General features: G+C 39.7%; 3 protein-coding genes and 1 long non-coding RNA gene across 7 annotated transcripts; 3 read left to right on the top strand and 1 right to left on the bottom strand.

Annotated features, from left to right (window-relative positions):
* The first annotated feature begins 64 nt into the window (after positions 1 to 64).
* Positions 65 to 785, top strand: LOC137582830 (uncharacterized). Its single transcript, XR_011033325.1, has 3 exons — positions 65 to 308; positions 369 to 424; positions 503 to 785. It is a non-coding gene; the product is annotated as an uncharacterized lncRNA (long non-coding RNA).
* Positions 786 to 1298: 513 nt separating this feature from the next.
* Positions 1299 to 1908, top strand: His4r (Histone H4 replacement). Its single transcript, XM_068297535.1, has 2 exons — positions 1299 to 1509; positions 1574 to 1908. The coding sequence occupies exons 1-2, from the start codon at positions 1330 to 1332 to the stop codon at positions 1703 to 1705; spliced, it is 312 nt and encodes a 103-aa protein (XP_068153636.1). The 5' UTR covers positions 1299 to 1329; the 3' UTR covers positions 1706 to 1908.
* On the bottom strand, positions 1771 to 17587 carry LOC137582828 (protein Cep78 homolog). 4 transcript variants are annotated; one of them, XM_068297531.1, is made up of 12 exons: positions 17120 to 17586; positions 16840 to 16934; positions 16701 to 16771; positions 10111 to 10199; positions 7378 to 7443; positions 4614 to 4924; positions 4358 to 4548; positions 4118 to 4294; positions 3890 to 4064; positions 3362 to 3824; positions 2966 to 3296; positions 1771 to 2904 (listed from the first exon to the last, which is right to left on the bottom strand). In XM_068297531.1, the coding sequence occupies exons 6-12, from the start codon at positions 4921 to 4923 to the stop codon at positions 2236 to 2238; spliced, it is 2316 nt and encodes a 771-aa protein (XP_068153632.1). In that variant the 5' UTR covers position 4924; positions 7378 to 7443; positions 10111 to 10199; positions 16701 to 16771; positions 16840 to 16934; positions 17120 to 17586; the 3' UTR covers positions 1771 to 2235. The 4 variants fall into 4 exon arrangements, with proteins under 4 accessions (XP_068153632.1, XP_068153631.1, XP_068153634.1 ...); XM_068297530.1 differs by having other exon boundaries at positions 16840 to 16937; XM_068297533.1 differs by lacking the exon at positions 10111 to 10199 and having other exon boundaries at positions 16840 to 16937; positions 17120 to 17587.
* Positions 10001 to 16679, top strand: Cad88C (cadherin-88C). Its single transcript, XM_068296589.1, has 11 exons — positions 10001 to 10214; positions 10279 to 11518; positions 11581 to 11781; positions 11838 to 12636; positions 12704 to 13767; positions 13840 to 14021; positions 14076 to 14488; positions 14559 to 15640; positions 15699 to 16096; positions 16160 to 16307; positions 16369 to 16679. Exons 1-11 carry the CDS (start codon positions 10001 to 10003, stop codon positions 16580 to 16582), a joined length of 5955 nt encoding a protein of 1984 aa, XP_068152690.1. The 3' UTR covers positions 16583 to 16679.
* Positions 17588 to 18982: the final 1395 nt, after the last annotated feature.

Genomic DNA, 18982 nt, shown 5'->3' on the forward strand with positions numbered 1-18982 from the left:
TTTATTACTGTTGATAGCTAGGTATTTATCTATTTTCAATGTATGGTCACATTGGACTAAAAAATAAATGAATAAAAAAATTAATGAAACGATGACAACAATTCGTGCTAAAAACAGACAACAATCTCGTAAATATGTTATAATATGGCACGATGAAGGGATTAAATACCTAATTTCGCGAATTCGAGACGCACCATATATTTGGGATTGCCGGCATATCCACTTCAATACAAACAGTCTAAAAACAGAATTTTGGTCTCAGTTGGAAAAGAGCGTACATCAGCGGTTCGGATTGCCAGTCTCAACAGGTAAACAAAACCGTTGGGTTAATTTCTCTTGTAATAATTACTAACAGTTGTCATTAATAGATGATTTAATTGAAAAGTGGACTAATTTGACAAGAGCACGAAACTTAACTAAACAGGCAAATAAAGAAGAACTTAAGACTATCAATGAGAGAAAATATGTTAAATTACTCGACTTTCTTGAGATTTCAAAACAGAATGACAGCGACTCATGGCAGAAGAACACTAAAAATGAAGTACAACAAAATCCAAAAACTGTACAACGATTGACTATAGTTAACCATAATGAGGATTCAGAAGAAGGTAACCTTGTTGACGATGAGGACGATGATATGGAAATATTAGGGTCAATTTCCGTCAAAAATACCCAAAGAAAGGATGTACGAGAGGACGTACAAAGTTATCATTATGGCATGGCGATTGCCAAAGACATTTATGAACTAAGCGAAGATCTAAAAATTGATGCCAAAATAGAGATTATGCAGGTTATTGGTAAATATCAAAAACGACAACTTCGCAGAACCACACAACATTAGCTAAGCTGTAATTTAAATATATATAATTTGAATAGCTAAGCTGTAATTTGAATAAAAATATAAATGACTGTTAAAAACATCGCTTGTTGAGTTTTGGAATGTCCATCAAACTATCGAAACTCACCAGTTCCATCGTTACTATCGGTCGAGCTATCAATGAAATTGCCAGCTCTAGCATTTTCATATTTTTCAAGGTATAAAGACGACGCAAAAGTGAAAATTATAAGGAAATTTTACAAATATAACAATTAAAGACTTTAAATTTGTGAAACTGTTGTCATTTTGTGATTAGTAAAGAAGAAAAATTGCTTTTAACTTCACTCAAATACAGCAAATGCTTATATTTTCCATAAAATAACAAAAACAAACTTAACACTTACACATAGGCACATACGCATACATACGGAAAATTGAAGCCGTCAACACTAACCTGAGTGAAATTCTTTTGTTTTCACAGATCGCATTTGTAAGTAACTGACTCAAACAAAATGACAGGACGTGGTAAGGGAGGAAAAGGATTGGGAAAAGGTGGCGCCAAGCGTCATCGTAAAGTGCTTCGTGATAATATCCAAGGTATCACCAAGCCCGCTATTCGCCGCTTGGCTCGTCGCGGGGGCGTCAAACGTATTTCTGGATTGATCTATGAAGAAACTCGTGGTGTCTTAAAGGTAAGCAGTCTGCAGAAACATATACATCTTGGATAAAGCAACTATATCATCATGTTACTTTCAGGTCTTTTTGGAAAACGTAATTCGTGATGCTGTTACTTACACTGAACACGCCAAGCGTAAGACTGTCACCGCTATGGACGTTGTCTACGCTTTGAAGAGACAGGGTCGCACTCTCTACGGTTTTGGCGGTTAAAAACCTTCTCCGGCCAATTAAGCAAGAATAAGCACTCATTAAAATATAAAACAAAAAACCACAGCTTCTATATTATACATATAATCAATCAAGCAAAAAAAATTTACTCAAAAACGAATTGACTAAAACACAAAATATTCCACTAATTATATAAATATGTCTAAAACTGACACCTAATATAATCCATTCTTGCAAGGCCTAAACCATTTTGCTTTCAATTGTTATTTATTTTTTTTTATGGTTTAACAGCTATTATGTGATTCAACGAACTTTAGTAACCAGTAAATTGAATCTTAAGAAGGCCCAACTAGGCTCCAACGTGTTACATTATTACCTATGCACATTTCCGTCTAAAGAAACTAAACTCCGCATGGAACTACAACTGAAAATTTGGTTCTCCATATTTTTTTTTTTTTTTTTGTATTCGATGTTTGAACGTTTTTCTTTGGATTTATATATGGATATGATTGGTTGTCTCGTTTTGAAGTTGCTAAGCGGAGCAGAGTTTTTCATTGTGGAGTAATGCATCTCTAATTGCTATACGAATTTTGTTCTTGTTTTCTTTGCATTTCCAAGTAAACGGAACGCGGCGAGAGTATATCATCGTCGGTGTTTCCGCTGCCATTCTCGTCATTTGAATGATTGTCCACAGACTGTTTGCTGGTGCGTCGCATAAAGACCTTCATGCCGGTAAATTTGCCATTGGGTGATGCCTGACCACGTATAGTAGTATCCGTTGTGTCCGCTTCCGAGCCCGAATTGATGAAATTCGTCTCCAGACCGTCATCTTCATAGTTTGACATATAAGTTTCCACCTGTTCAGTAGTCCTGTGCATATACGACTCGGTGTGATGGCTGCCTTCCTCGGATTTTGGCTTTTGACGCTTTTTGCCGGACCTATTAGCAGTTTTACGTTCTATCTCGGCCATGTATTGGGACACACGGCCACCATCTCCAGAGCCGCCAAAATTGCGATGCATGCCATCGTTATTTAATGGCTTTCGTGTATCGCCATATTGCCCCCTCTCGATAGGATTGCCATTGCGACCCATTGTCTGCTTCTTAAGGGCGTCCTCATAACCATACGGCGGATAATCGCCATCGCCGCATCCGCCTTCTTTACGCCTACGATCCTGCTGATTGACCATCATACTATCACCAATATCAGTCTCAAATTGAACCATAGGATTAAGATTGAACTGAATAGGAAAGGAGTTCGAATTTTAATATCTGTACTATATCCACTATTTGTTTACTTACATCACGTTCATTGGCGAACTCATGATCCGATTTCGATTCGTGGTGATTTGAATTATCCCTTAAATTCGTCTCCACATATTTCATCTCACTACGCACTTTTCGAACATGGTATAGTTTGCGTGGCTGCTGTTCATCCATGTAGCCGTTAGCCCTCATCTCAGCCTCGGATTGACTTTCCTCTTTCAGCACTGGTTTCAGTTGATCCTGCATGGACATTTGCTGTTGATGCTCCTTACGCAATGTGGCAATGTCACTGCGAGGTGTTCCTTCTGGACTAGTGACCAAACTGTTGACCAAACGACTGGAGCTCGACTTGCTATAGCTTTGCGTTCTAAGGAAATATACTCAAGGATAAGTGAACTCAACTAATTTGAAAACACTTCCAGTTACACTTACTCCTTGATAATATCATGCAGAGACTCATTTCTCACTAAGACATAGCCATTCGGCATATTTGGTGTTTCGATCATTTTGTCCGACGGGGTTGGAGCACTACTACCAGCAGCCATTAGGTGTTGGCTTAGCTTCTCATTCAGCTTCTCAGCCTTCTTGCGAAGTGTTCGCTCAAAGGATAACTGCTCCTCCAGATTCTTGATGTGATTGAGCAATTGAGACACCGTAAACTTCTTATTCTTAGGCAGGCTCTGTAGGCCATTAACGCAACTCAAATCATACTGGGGCTCCTCTGGTTGCTCCTCATTGGGACCCTTCAAATGTTCGCGTATGCTACGATAGATGAACTTGCTTATGCCCTCGTTATTATGGACATTGAAGTCGGTGACGGCATTATTGACCTCCAGGCAACTCAATATCAAATTGGCACCAATATCGGTTATGCCGCATCCCTCCATATCGACATCTGAGGACACAGGAGGACTCATAATCAAGGGAAATTTAAAATTTCAGGACTTAATTTGCACTCACTTTTTATCCAGGCATCCTCTTTGAGTACTTCCGCTATAAACCTGACCCCATCATCACCAATTTCCGGATTGTTGGCCATTTTAATGATACGCAAACCAGCAATGGCATTAACATCCACACTACGATAGCGAAGAGATTTCTCCCAACCTTCGGAGAAGCGTGTAATTTTTTGCATCTAGTGGAAGATTAGGCCATTAGTGGGTATATACTTATTAATTTTGATCCCACCTTTATCATATCAGCTATAGCTTCGGCACCCTTTGCAGTTAGATTGCATTCAGAGACATCAAACACTTCGATGGTATTCAAATACTTGGCCGTGTTGCACACCAATGAACAACCCCTATCCCCAATAGGAGACTTACGAAAACAAAGAGTAACTAGGGACTCATTTGAAGCCAAAGCCTTAAAAAAAAAGAGTCAAAGCATTCGAGAGAGTAGAAAGATGTTGTCTTGTCCCCAGCTTACCTTGGCAATAATCTCAATGTAGCTTTCCTGCAATGGCAACCCCTCCAACTTCAGGGTGGTCAGATTCTTATTGAGCTCCACACAATTGCCAATCGCATTCACCATGGCGGCAAACACAAAACGTGTGTAAATCACTGGTCTCGTCCGATACAAGCGAGCCCTCTTCTCCGAATCGATGGGCTCAATGGTACCTGAAGAAAGTTCCATGTTAGTTTCCCCAAAGCAACTCACACATTCACCCCCTCCCTTCACTTACTCTGTGGAAGAATACGGCGAATGCGTACATGCAAGGTCTGAAGCACCAAATCATGATGCAACGCCTCGTTGATCAATAGCCAATCGTTTATAGCCAATCTATCGGCAAAAAGCTCTAAAAATGTGGTATTCGACTTGGCACGTATATCCGCTATCGGTTGAATATTCTTGGCACGACACAGTTCCAGGTAACGAAAATGGAACGAACGGCTCTTACTCGATTTTCTCATCACGGGAGGCACGGAGACCACCTTTTTTAGTGGCTCGCGTACTTTGGCTCCTCCCATTGCTGCACCACGATTTTGAGACATTCTATAAACAGAAATATTAAGTTTTTAATAGATAATTCCTCAAAATACACTCTGAACAAGATGGGCAGAGAATCCGGAAAGTTTAATCTATCACTCTGTCAATTTTCGCAAGTTTCTTCAAAATTTAAGTTGAATTTTTTTAAATTTTCATAATTCTCGAAATAGCATAAGAACTTCAAGCAATGAAATGATGAATAGCCAAAAATTGTTCTGAGGAATCAAAATAATATCCTTAAAAACTCTATAATGCTCTTCATATCATAATTTTTACATTAATTCATATTTTGAGAATTTTCGATATACGAAATGGAGTTTTGAACCCCAAAATAATCTAGATGAACTAGTAAAATGCCATTAGAGTCTACCACTTTTCTTTTGCATGCCCATAAGCTAAGCCTTCCAGTTGCGTTCCATTGAAAGCCGGCATGCTAGCCAATTTGTAAACAAACCCCCACTGGAATTCACGCCTGGCTAACTACTCGCGTGCCTGGACTGGCGATCTACTCTCAATCTCTCTCTTTTACTGTTTCTCCCTCGATGTCGAGTTCGGTGACAACGCGTTACCAACCAACCAGCCAACCAACTCAATTCCCATAGAGCACACGACGCAAACATACCTCCGCCGTCATTTGAGTGGCTTGGTTCGAGCCTTCTGCCAACTAGTCGTGGCGCGACCGTTAAAGCATAAAGTACATGTTTCGGAATTTGTTGGCAAAAAAAGTGTGTTGAAAATATACTACCAAGTTGATCAGTTTAAAAGTTAAGAAGAAAGAAAGGCTTACAAAATTTATTGGGTGTGATGGTGGCACGTTCCCGAGTGGCGGTAATTTAAAAGTGAACTCTACATAGACCTCTTTTCCGCTTCGTGTATTGCCCAATTCTTCGTGTCTTTCGAGTGTTCTGATTTCGGTTGGGGTTTTGGGCTTTCTGTCTAATTACCAAAAACCCTTTCAGAAAATGTGTCAAGCACAAGACAATAAAATGAAATTCGACTCGGTCGAGTGAGTTCAGTCCAAGGAATATCAGCTTGCAAAAAGGATATCTCTTTAATATTTGCATAATATCAGCTTACCAGTAGAACTCAACTAAAACAAGGGAACTATCTTTAAGGGTAAGTCTAGTTATTAAAAGCAATAAGGGATGTTCGAGGGAACCTGATCCTAACCTGATGTCTGAATTTCAAGGACTTGCGTGACCTATCGAAACAAAAATGTGAATTCAATTACCTTAAATGAATTGTAGAAACAAATTCAACTGCAATTAGTTAGCTATGCAAAAATAGTCTTAGAAAATGAGACCAAGTGTAACGAACAAATTTTGTGTATGTTGTGTGTGTCTCGGAGAGGCAGAGAGTTTTGGCATGGACTACGCATATTACCATGACAGCGAGGCGGATGCGGGCCCAGGCTCTGACTCTGACAGTGACTCAAAACTCATGCTACCGCAACGAACCCGAAACCCCCTGCTCCTCACCCCACCAGCCAACAGGTCCCAATTTCCCTCCTCATTCTGTTAAAAAAAAACAACAAACAAACAATAGTTAGCTTGGCGGCGTTGAACTTGACTGTCAAGAGCCACGTTTCGGAATCGATGTGCATGACAAAAAACCAGGGGCCCTAATATGGGGGAGGAAGTGTTTAAATTGGAGTAGTCGAAGCCATAAGCTATTTTGTTTGCGCACCCACCGCATACGCAGAATACGATGCGATCTCGTCTCGTAAAGCCGGAAACCGAAAGGCAACCTTTGTCTGGTGGTCCAGGCTTTAAGCCAGCCAATGGCAGCTTACGATTGTCCAAATCTCATCTACATACGATTTTTGTGAGAATATTTTGTTGTTATATTGATTTGTGGTTACTTGGTGGCTTAACCGCAATGTTGTAATGTTATGTTGCCCAGGGACACAATAACCCAGCGACCGTATAATAACGCATTGCTTTGGCTTTGGGCTTAGATGCCATTTTCACTTTTGGCAAACTCTGACCGACCGGGAAGGCCAGAATATGCCAAGCGTGAACTTGGCTTGATGCGAATCTTGGCAACAAGAGTAGTTAGCACCAGAAACTGCCGAACCACCCAAAGGGTCGCCCCCCCCTCCAAGAGTCAGAGTTGGAGCCATCTCTAGTCGTCATGGTGAACTGACATGTCTTTCACCGACAGCCGACAACTGGCAACTTACATAAATTGAGTGAAATGGCAGCAGACCTATGTATGTCTGATCTTTTGTTATTAATTTGCTTTAATTCAGTGAGTTTTCGCTGTGTGGAAAATTGGCTGATATGAAAGTTGCCACCCACAAGCCTCCCCCACATCCCTTTACCACCCACTATCCACCCACTTCATTCATGGTCGTTGAGGAGGAAGTGCGTATTACTAATGGGCTTAATTAAAACTAAATGGCCTAATTTGTTAAAAGATATCTACCTTAAGTTATGTAATATACGATTTTTACTTACATTTCAAATTCAGTTTCAAGACCCAATATTAATATCTATTCTGATTTATACATCAATGAGTAGTATCTGGAAAAAAAAAACCAAAGTGGAGTTATTATTAATCGACAGTAGCTCAACATTATCATGATTTCTATAGAAACTCAGTGCAGCATGAAATTATGTATACGTAGTGTTGTCTGTGTGTGGACCAACTGACCAAACAACCCAATTTAGCTGAAAAGCGTTGGCCATAACAAAAACACATAATTATCGAAAAAGTCCAAAACTCATTTAAAGAAGAAAAGGCATTAAATTGTTGCATGTACATAGACCCCCTCGGCATCGCCGCGCCCCGCACCGACCCGCTCGAGGCAAATTGAAAGCGAAATCAGTCGAATGGGTTAGTCTTCTTCGGGCCTTCAACTTATTTTGAAAATTGCTTTAAAATTAAAATAAATGACCTTGTCCATGATTTTCCCGGCTAGATAAAGAGATGCAATGCTGTGTTGCCTGTTTCTGCCGGAGATGGTTGATGGCTAGGTGAACTACTGGAAACTACAGGCAATGAAATACAAAATCAATTGGCTAATCGTTTATAAGCCACGGCAAGTGATTAAATTTCATTGTCATTTTAATTGTAATCATCATCAGACACAATTGTGATGAAATTCAATGAACCAAAGAGTAAAAGGCCCAACAACCACTACCAACGTCAACTTGTCGAGTTCAAACACTCGAAACAATGGCTTATTGCCTCTGACTGGTTAATAAGCCACCATTGAAACTGCCTGCTGTCTGCATATGATATAGTTACATATATACATATTTATCTGATAGATCCACAACACTCACAAGAAAATTCACACGCGTCACTAAAAAATTCAACAAAGATAAGGTTTCAAACTTCATTGGGCGAAAAATACATATACATACATTGCACTTCATGAACATGAAGAAATATTATTATTTTGTAGTTACACTTAAAGAAATATCCTCTTCCCATTGCCAGGAGAGTTTGTATTAGTAAGAAAAGTTTGGGGAATGAAATGATTTCTAGAAAACAATAGTGATCGATTTGGTCTAAGGGGTAGGATAGGAAGATGATGATCAACGGAATCGAAAATTGCAAACAACTCATTATTTCACTTCATTCATCCATCATTTCATTAATTTCTACTTACATTTACATAGAATTTAAATCATCTCAACGTAAGAGAAATCCTGTCTAGGTGTTTAGGACCGTTTAGTTTTTTATTAATGATACATCTCTACAATATTTGATCTGATTTCTATAAAATTGGTCAAATGCCAATGTGTTGATTAAATTGATAAATTGTGAGGATCTATCCACTCGAGAAACTTCTGAAATGTTATATAGGAAAGTTCTTTTAATGTCTACTTATAACTTGTCTAAAACGAAGATTACTGCTTTGGATTTCAAATTACTTAAATTAGCTTAAGTTATTGGGAACGAACAAAGTTTCATAACGTCCTTGCTTGTCTGTATGAGTTCACCCTAAATGATAGCTATCTTCCTAAGTGATATACGGTCCAGGCTCTTATGATCGCTTAAAATTATAATTCCAAGTTTCATTATTGTCCATACATATGTATATCTACACAACTTTTAAACCAATTTTAATGAAATTTGATGGTAAATATCATTGTTTCGCAATAATATATATATATTAAATGTTTCTTGGATTTTTGTCGCCCCTGGGAAACATATTCACTCGAGAAACTTTAGAAATGATTCCTCTACAGGAAGGTTTCTTCGAACCGATTGAAAGCTTAGTTAACTTGAGTTGTAACCAAGTCTTAAGTCTAAAATTTACAAAAACACATTCCAAATTATACTTCAATGTCACATTTTTCCACCTGTTTAGAATGATCATTAGAATGATGAGAAAATTCTTAGAAAAGTAACTTTAATTTTCACTTTCTTTATGTGGTCAATGAAAAGTTTACCTATTCTACAAACATTTCATCTTACAATTAATGTTATATTTCAATTTGTAAGAAATTTCAAGCCAGACAACGAATCTAGATCATCCTAAACAAATTCTTACAATAATTGCAGAGCACTTAAGAAAACGTTACGGCCATTAAACCTTGGCATAACAAAATCAAATTTCTAAAGAAACAAGCCAATAAAAAACAACAACAACCACAACCAAAGCAGATGCTTCAATTAATTTGGCGCATAAAACTTTCGCAAAGATCAGGTCTCTTGGCCACGCAGTAAACGTACATATGTGTCCAGTGGCATTGAGAAACATTTCCTCCCTACAGCCCAATTCGTGGGCTGTGGGGCTTAGTTAGAGGATGTTGCAATCATACGGCTGAGAACAAGAACCAGAGAAAAGTCAGAAGTAGACCACAAGCTACGTGGTTTGGCGGTGTGTGTGAGTGTGGAGTTTCTCAAGCGAAACTGTTTTAAGGTCATAAGGCACACACTACACACACAGAAAACACATTAAATGTACGAGACACTAAATATTTGGACACATTTTAATGACTAGAGTAAGGGGAAAAATGGGTTAACTTCTGTTGTTGTCGTAACACTCTGTCTATTTTCTAGGTGTCGCGGCCTGACATGTAGACGACTTCCACAACAAAAATCATCATACTTCACACTCTCATCATGCACAACGAACTACAGACAGAGCACCACTACAGGAAGGTGCGCTTAAAAGGCAGGTGGAATTTAAGCCAGGCTTTAAGTGTTAATATAGGAAAGTTCGTAATACTCACTACTCTTATCTGCGCTGTTTCTTCTAATCGCCCGCCTCGTTTTGCTATTGATGGTCAGTCTGAGATTGTTTTGCGACTAAAAGAGAGTCCTGAAACGAAAGTGGGTAAGTTGAAGAAGAATATCCCATTCCTTTATATGTAGTATCTGTATCTTAAATTATCATTTAGGTAGTCTAATATATACGCTGAAAGGCTATGATCCGGATAATGATCCGCTCACATTTGGAAAGCGTAATTCTCATGACAGCGAAATTATACGAATAGAGAACACTGGCGGCAATGAGGCCAAAGTGTATTTGGCCAAAGAATTGGACCGTGAGAGCCAGGACGAGTATGCCATAGTGTTAACCCTGACGGATAGTCATTATTCGGATCATAATTATGTGACGCAGAGTTTTCTATTGCTTGTGGAGGACATTAATGACAATTCGCCCATTTTTCTACCATATCAAAATGCCATTGAAATACCCGAAGGCACCGAACCTACAGTGATCAGTACGCTGGAGGCCACCGATGCCGATGAGGGAGCCTACGGTCAGGTTGTGTATTATCTACAGGAGCTGGATGGTGACAATGATGTATTCAGCATATCCACTAATCAGGGCAAGGGAGTTCTACGACTCCAAAAGGAACTGGACTATGAGACCAAGAGCTTGTATCAACTGCGTGTATTGGCCGTGGATCGTGCCAATCAAGGACCAGTGAATACAGGAACTGCGGCAATATTGGTCAAAGTCAAGGACATTGAAGATCAACCACCAGAATTTGTTGAAGTTCAGGCCGTAGCACGCATTGCCGAGGATGCACCGGTGGGCACCAGGGTCCTGCGAGTTCGAGCCATTGACGGGGATCGTGGCATTAATAATCCCATAGCCTACAGCCTTGAGGCCAATGATCTATTTGATATCGATCGGCATACAGGTGTAGTCTATACGCTGACCGAGTTGGACCGCGAAGAACAAGCTGATCAGGTGAATGGAGCTCACATTTTGAGAATCACAGCCTCAGAACTGTCAAAATCGGAAGCAGGGGCAGGAAAATCTGCTCCTTCCACAGTTCGAACTGAAGTCACGGTCATTGTGAGTGATGTCAACGATGAGATACCAACTTTCGGAGAAACCGTCTATCGTTGTGAGATAAATGAGAATGCTCAAACAAACACACCATTGGGATTCATTGATGAGGATGTGCAGAATTTTGTATTCGATCATGATGAGGGCAACAATGGTACATTTCGTCTGTTTCTCGATCCACCCAATGATCTGTTCGAAATAGTACCAGAACTGGCGGTGAATGAGGCAAATTTTATGCTAAGGGTTAAGAATTCCAAATCTCTGGATTTTGAGCAATTTGTCGAGGTAAATTTTACGATATTTGCACGGGAAATCGATGAGCCAAGTCGTTATAGGTAAGTGAGTCTCTCCTTTATAATCTAATCCTAATGCTAACTGGAGTTATTCGTTATTTTAGCTCGGCTCATGTGCAAATTTTTATACGTGATCAAAACGACAACTATCCAGAATTTACACAGACTATATATAATGCCAGTGTCTTGGAGAATAGCGAACTGGGCACCATTATAACCAAAGTGGAGGCAACGGATGTGGACTCCGGGGACTTTGGGAGCATGGGCATACGTTATACCAACTTGAGAGGCGGCATAGCTCATTTGTAAGTTAACCTCAAGTGTGCTTGGGATCCTTTTATTGACTTTTTCCTCATTACAGGCTACATTTGAATCCCATAACTGGAGTGATTACTATCAAGCAAACAGGAAGCACGGCCTTCGATCGTGAAATTATTTCACGACATTATCTGACCGTTGAGGCCATCGATAATATAGGTCAGGGTAATCGTAATACTGCCCAGATTATTGTCGATATTCAAGATGTCAATGATAATGCCCCAACATTTCTGCAGCGGCAATATGAGGCGAAACTTTTGGAGAATAAAAACGAATTCGAGACACCATTGCAAGTGGAGGCACGAGATTTGGATCTAAACGGCACTGAGAATAGTCAAATAACTTATGAAATTGTTGAGGGATTGTATAGATTGAATTTTACAATTAATCCAAGGAGTGGCTTGGTCCAACCTTTGCATCATTTCGACTACGAGGATCTTGTGGATAGTAGTAATCGTCGACATCTGCGCGAGGCGAATGTGGGCATGCGAGAGATTGATTTACTTATACGTGCCCGAGATTCGGGCATTCCTATGCTGTCCACCGTAGTGCCAGTTCTCATCTATGTCCAGGATGTCAACGATAATCCCCCAATTTTTCAGAAAAGCTTCTACTCCAAGAGTGTGCCAGAGGATTTACCCGGCGGTAGCTCAATTCTACAGGTTCTGGCCATTGATCGTGATGGCTCATCGCCAAATAATGCTGTTGTCTATCGCATACAGATGGGAGCCAGCGATAAGTTTATTATCAACTCAGAATCAGGAATTATATCTGTGGCTCAGGGGGCCAACTTGGATCCAGATCTGACGGACAATAAGCAAACTCTCTACACCCTCACTGTGGTAAGTAACAGAGCTTACGAAGAGGGAAATCCAAGTTAACCAAATGTGGAAACTCTTCTTTTTCCAGCTTGCCCTCGATGGTGGATTGGGCAATTCCCAGCTAATGAATACGGCAACTGTGAATATTAGTATACAGGATGTGAATAATAAGCTTCCCGTGCTTGGTGAGATGAGCCAAGTGAAAATTATGGAAAATACTCCAGTTGGTGTCTCAGTGTATCGATTGAAGGCCACCGATCTGGATGAGAATTGCATCTTGCGCTATAAACTGAATACAGACCACTGCGAGGCCCGGAATGAGGAGGGTGGTCTGATCAAGCTGAGTGAATACGACTATTTGGGTGCCTTTGAGTTGGATCCCATTGAAGGCCATCTCAAGGTTGTCAAACTATTGGATCGCGAAAAGGTGGAGCACATCAAATTGGCCATTACTGTGGAGGATCTAGCTGCTGCCAAGGGCAAACAAGTGGTCGAAGGTTTCCTCAGTATACAAATTCTTGACGAGAACGACAATAATCCGAAATTCAAGCAACCCTTCTATCGTCAATCGATTACCGAGAATAGTATTAACGGTGTAATGATAGCCAATGTATTGGCCTACGACTTGGATAAGAATCGCACGATAACCTATACCATGGAAGGCAATCCGATATATCGTAATCTAATCCACTTGGATGCCCAAACAGGAGAAATTGTCGTGGCCAATAAGATCGACCATGAGCAACATCAGTGGCTGAATTTCAGTGTACGAGCCACGGACTCGGGTCAACCACCGCGCTCTTCCCTGGTGGAGGTCTATGTGACGGTTTTGGATGAAAACGACAACAATCCCTACTTTATAGGCGGCAGCAAGAACTATACGATCAGTGAGAATGCTCCACTCGGCACTAGAGTGGCCACCATTCAGGCAGCCGATGCAGATGCTGGAGACTTTGGCAAAATCACCTTCCTAATGGATCGTCTTAGCTCTCAGGGCAAATTCACCATAGATGCGGATACAGGTGTGCTAACGGTGGCCGATCGTCTCGATCGTGAGACAAAGAACTCCTATAACTTGGTCATCGAGGCCTGGGATAATTATCAATTTGGCTTTCTTGCCGGCGAGAGTCGTAATGCCTTCAAGCAAGTGTTGTAAGTAAATCAGATAAGAAACCCCATCGACTATCATTTAGTATTCATTTTACATCCTCTTTTCTAAAATAGTATAAGCATTTTGGATGAGAATGACAATGCACCTGAAGTTAGCTTGCCCACAAGTTGTGTACTGATCACAGAATATCATGAGCTACACGAACGCATAGCCAGCATTGTGGCCAAAGATGCCGACGATTCGTCCACACCGAATGGACGTCTCGAGTTTGCCATTACACAGGGCAACAAAGAAGGTAAGGGTCAATTGGGATTTGAAGAAGAAACTCTAAAGAAATCATAAATTTCAGGACTCTTTGAGCTGAGGCAACTGGACGAGTGGAATGCTCACATTTTTGCCAGCAAAACATTGCGTAATAGATATGGAAACTATAGTCTTACCATAACGACTAGAGATCTTGGCGTGCCATCCAATGTAGTGCAGAGTACTCTGGACATTTGTGTGGCAGACTATAATGATCATGCTCCTGTGTTTGTCCGTCCTTTGCACAATACGACAGTCAGAATACCGGAGAATGCCACAGTGGGCACAATGATACTACAAGTCTATGCCAATGATGCGGATATGGGACAAAATGCTCTAGTTCGTTACCGTCTCAAGCCCGACCCCTTGGGCAGTTATAAAATGTTCGACTTGCATAGCAATACGGGCGAACTATTGCTAAAGGAACCTCTCAATCGGGAGAAACAAAAAATCCACGAGGTAAGATACAATCTCGAACAAATTCTTACGAAAGAAATTTCTTGAAATGTCTTTTCGACTTTCATTGCAGATACGCATAGAGGCCTATGACCAGGGATTACCCACATCATTAAGTAGTGATCTGGATCTAAGCATCTATGTGCGCAATGTGAATGACTATGAGCCGCAGTTTATAACCAATGAGATTCATGTAAACTTCACCGAACACTCTGATCCTGGTGCAGAACGCATCCAACTACCCGATACTATTGATAAGGATCAGTTGGATCTAGATGATCCAGATGAAACGCCTAGTCAAGTTTGTTATTTTATAGTTCAGGGAAATGAGGATGGCTACTTTTATCTCGACCCAGAGACACATGTACTAACTGTGCATCGGGAATTGGATAGAGAAGTGATGGCCAATTACACGCTTCATGTCAAGGCGACTGAGAATTGTGGCAATGCATCGTTACCGTCCAGTGGCCCACGTCGACGCATGGGTATAGAGATTAGTAATGGATTAAGTGGTTATTTGCATAATCCACTAAAGGTCACAGGCTACAATCGTTATCAGCATTCACGTCAATTGCGTGAAATTCCAACCGATGAGGATTATGAGCCAGAAGTTCTCTCCTCCTATGAGAACTATGAGAACAGCGATGAAGACGGGGAACCACCTGCAGCTGCCTTGGTAGATAACCCAAATGCGAACGGAGATAGCACAATAATAAAAGTTCATGTACGTGTCCTTGACATAAATGATAATCCGCCACGTTTTCGCTCCAAAATCTTCACTGGCGGCATCACAACCAATGCGGATTTTGGACTAAAATTCATGCGGGTCGAAGCCTTTGATGCAGATGAAGGGCTCAATGGCAAAATTGGTTACTATCAGGTTGGCGATATTAGACAAACATTATCCGAGGGTCTGGAAAATGTACGCAAGGCTCCATTTCTTGTCGACGCTGAGACGGGAGATGTCCAGTTGAATTTCGATCCGCAAAAGGGAATGAAAGGATACTTTGATTTCATGGTACTGGCCAATGATACGCTTGGAATGAGGGATGTGGCTCATGTATTTATCTATCTACTGAGAGAGGACCAGAAAGTGCGCTTTGTATTCCGTTTGCAGCCGGATGAGTTGCGATCTCGGGTGGGCACATTCAGAGAGTAAGTGAAGCGACAATTGGAATCTCCTTTCATTGACCATTCACATTTCTATTTGCAGTACTCTAGGCAACATCACCGAATCCATTGTGAACATTGATGAGATCAAAGTGCATGAAAATAAAGACGGTTCGGTGGACAAGACGAAAACAGACCTCTACATGCATCTAGTCGAGCGCGAGGATAACTCCATCTACGAGGTAACGGATGTGCTCAAACTAATCGATACCCATATCGAGAGTTTGGACGAATTGTTCAAGGACCTAAATGTACTGGACACACAGCCAGCGGCTGAGGCCCAACTCCTGACAGCGGGCCCAAACAAGGGTCCAGTATTTGTGTGGCTAATTTTCACGAATCTATTTTTGGCCACTCTTCTGGTGGTCACTCTGGCGCTATGTGCCTCACAACGAAACGGCTATCGCAGACAATTGCGGGCAGCCAAAGTGAACATTCTGCGTAAGTTAAAGGTTTCTTTTGAAGATTTCTGATTATCTATAGACTTCTTTAATTCCCTTTCAGGTGGCCACTCTTCAATGTCCATGCAGCAGAACCATGAGCCGGCCACAAGAGTTCCCAATACTAATAAGCACAGTGTTCAGGGCTCTAATCCCATTTGGCTGAAGAGCTATGAGAACGAATGGTTCAAAACTATCGAGGAGACGGTGAGGTAAGTAAAGCAGTACTTTTTAATCAAAACCACAGATAACTCCTGCATCGTCCCCTTGCAGCGTTAGTGGACATGATTCCCTGGACGACAATTTTCTGGCAATAACCGGTGGCGGCGGCGGTACTCAGGATATACACGAAACACTCAAGGGCACCGCAAAGCTCTTTAACAACACCAACGATCTAAATCGGCACTTTAATTTATACAATCAAATAGATAAGCTAACGAATAATGCCCAAATATTGGCTCGTAAACTGGAGACCACGGAACTATGACCCCGGGGCACTATTATTTATAAAGACTCTCTTAAGTGTAGCCCTTAAGAATAGCGTGTAAAACTCATGTAAATATATTTAATTATTATTATGGGAACTCTTTTCGAATTTGACTTACCACGTTGGCAACCTTTTCTTTAGAAAAATATATATATATGTCCGTTTGATGACCCATAAACGGTCCAACAACTGCCAGAGAGAGAGAGGAAGGGAGATCAGAGGTCTGATGAGGGTGTGTTGTCCAGTGTAACACTCACCAGCAGTCGTTTTACTTTAATCGCCGCTCAAATTGACATCCGATTAAAAATGTACAAAAAAATGAATCAAGGAAATTTACGAATCTCGGACCCGCCTGCTATAATTGACATATGTATGCATCACAATATATGGATAAGCTTATTGAAGTCTATTGTCAACTGAACAAGGCCTACTACTCACTCGGCCTGAATCGCAATGTGACCAATTCTCATCTCATTGTAGATCAGGCTTGAGTGAGATGTGGCAAAGTTTTGTGGGTTGAATGCATTTAATACTTACCTAGAGACGGCAACAAAATATCCCAATCAATCCTGGGATCCACGGCAGGCCACACCACACGGATACAAAGATTAATTGATAACAATAATTTGTGACAACTGCAGAATTTAAAATTCTTGTCCGTAAATTATATCAAGAAGTACCGGGCGCACACCGAAACGGCATCCGATGGGGCAATATATCTTGATATATATATACATATATCCTATATATATACGATATAGATGGCCAGACCGTGGGTGTTATGTTGGCTTTTGTATATGGGGGGGACGGATGTGATTTGTAAGCGGCGTCGAAAAAGGAAAACAGGAAAACCACTTTAAATATCTGTGTCTGTGCAAACGAACTGTATTTTTTGTATTTCCTTGGAATATGATGTTATCGAATAATAATGTATTTTTTTATGTCGTGTTCAATTTGATGATTCGATCGACGTGAATATCGAGGCCTGCCTGGCTACTATATAATCCCAGACAGATTTCACTATGACTGTGAGGCATTTGTCTCAATTAAACAAAAACAACAAAGGTAATTTTGGTTTTTCGTTTTTTTGTGTATTTTTTGTTTTCGTTTTCTTTTTTTTTTTTGTTTTGCTTACTAAAAATATTGTATTCTATATTTATATATATTTTTGTTTTTGTTTTGGGTAAAATATTCAGTTGCCATAAAATCAATCAATATTAATTCTTGTTGAATTTTTTTTCCATTTTAATTTCTTAAAATAATTTGTTTTTTTTTTTTTTTTTTTTTGTTTGTTTTCGTTTACAATAGTTACACAAATTAGATCACAAAAATGCACGTAAATTACAACAAAAATGAATGAATATACCTCATACCGAGAAATAATATTAAAAAAAAACCAAAAAAAATACACATGAATTGAATTTCAAACTTGATGGAAGCTTGAGGAAGGTCGGGATATCACTGAAGTGAAGGTTGAATATTCAGCTCCACGGCTCTTAGTGAAATAAATTAGAATTATAGACGAAAAAAAGAGAACAGAGTTCGTTTCAATACAAATGTGTGTATATATATATAGAGTTATAAAAATACATAGTTTTGAAATTTTGTTCGCGTTACTTTCACAGCGAAAGTTAAAAAAAAAGAGTTCTAAGAGATAGACTAAAATTAAAACCACATAATTCAGAAACAAATACATAGAGAAATTGTATATCTATAGTTAAGATTTAAAGAGAGATATACATAGATATAGATAGAGAGAGATGGGGATAGTGATAGGTAGGGGAGGGGGAAAGAGGTATACATATGTATATGTATAATATATTACAGAGTTTCCATTAATTTTAAAGTAGTTTTCTTTTTTTTTATACGTCCAAATTAATGAGATGATTTGAGTTGATTTTTTATAATGTAATGTCAGCAAATTAGATGCCTCTTCGAAAACACATAATTTCTTAAACTGTTTGCCATTTAGTTTAATACTTTGCAAAGATGATAAATGAGAAAAATTACAATGTATGATGAATGTTGTTGCTTTCGTCCTGTCAATGGTGTTGATTGTGCAAGGAATCGATTTGGGATGAATGTTAATTTGGGCGCTAAGTTTTATATATTTTTTTTTGTTTTCTTTTGAAGCGTAACAGTTTTCTTGCATGTTATTGTTTGTGTGTGAGTGTGTGTGTCTGTGTGTGTTCGTATATATACTCGTAGGTCATTAGACTAAAGAATATTACATTCATTAATGTTCTATTTTAATAATTCTGTTATCATTTTTTTTTTCGTTTTTTTTTGTTTTGTTTTCTTTTGTTAATTTACATAATCTAGAAAGATGAACGCAAAATGTGAAGAGCCTAATTTTTTTCATTAAAATTTATTTAGGCTTAAATCAAACATATATTTTGA

Source organism: Drosophila tropicalis, unplaced genomic scaffold (genome assembly GCF_018151085.1).
Source record: "Drosophila tropicalis isolate 14030-0801.00 unplaced genomic scaffold, ASM1815108v1 contig_859, whole genome shotgun sequence".
NCBI lineage: Eukaryota > Metazoa > Arthropoda > Insecta > Diptera > Drosophilidae > Drosophila > Drosophila tropicalis.

Bases quoted from the DNA above. Each gene is read 5' to 3' on its own strand.
- His4r (XM_068297535.1), top strand. From the start codon at position 1,330: ATGACAGGACGTGGTAAGGGAGGAAAAGGATTGGGAAAAGGTGGCGCC. The intron at 1,510-1,573 runs GTAAGCAGTCTG...TGTTACTTTCAG, and splicing joins AAACTCGTGGTGTCTTAAAG to GTCTTTTTGGAAAACGTAAT.
- LOC137582828 (XM_068297533.1), bottom strand. From the start codon at position 4,923: ATGTCTCAAAATCGTGGTGCAGCAATGGGAGGAGCCAAAGTACGCGAG. The intron at 4,549-4,613 runs GTAAGTGAAGGG...AACTTTCTTCAG, and splicing joins TCGCCGTATTCTTCCACAGA to GTACCATTGAGCCCATCGAT. The intron at 4,065-4,117 runs GTGGGATCAAAA...ATCTTCCACTAG, and splicing joins CTATAGCTGATATGATAAAG to ATGCAAAAAATTACACGCTT.
- Cad88C (XM_068296589.1), top strand. From the start codon at position 10,001: ATGCACAACGAACTACAGACAGAGCACCACTACAGGAAGGTGCGCTTA. The intron at 12,637-12,703 runs GTAAGTAACAGA...TTCTTTTTCCAG, and splicing joins CTCTCTACACCCTCACTGTG to CTTGCCCTCGATGGTGGATT. The intron at 15,641-15,698 runs GTAAGTGAAGCG...TTCTATTTGCAG, and splicing joins CGGGTGGGCACATTCAGAGA to TACTCTAGGCAACATCACCG.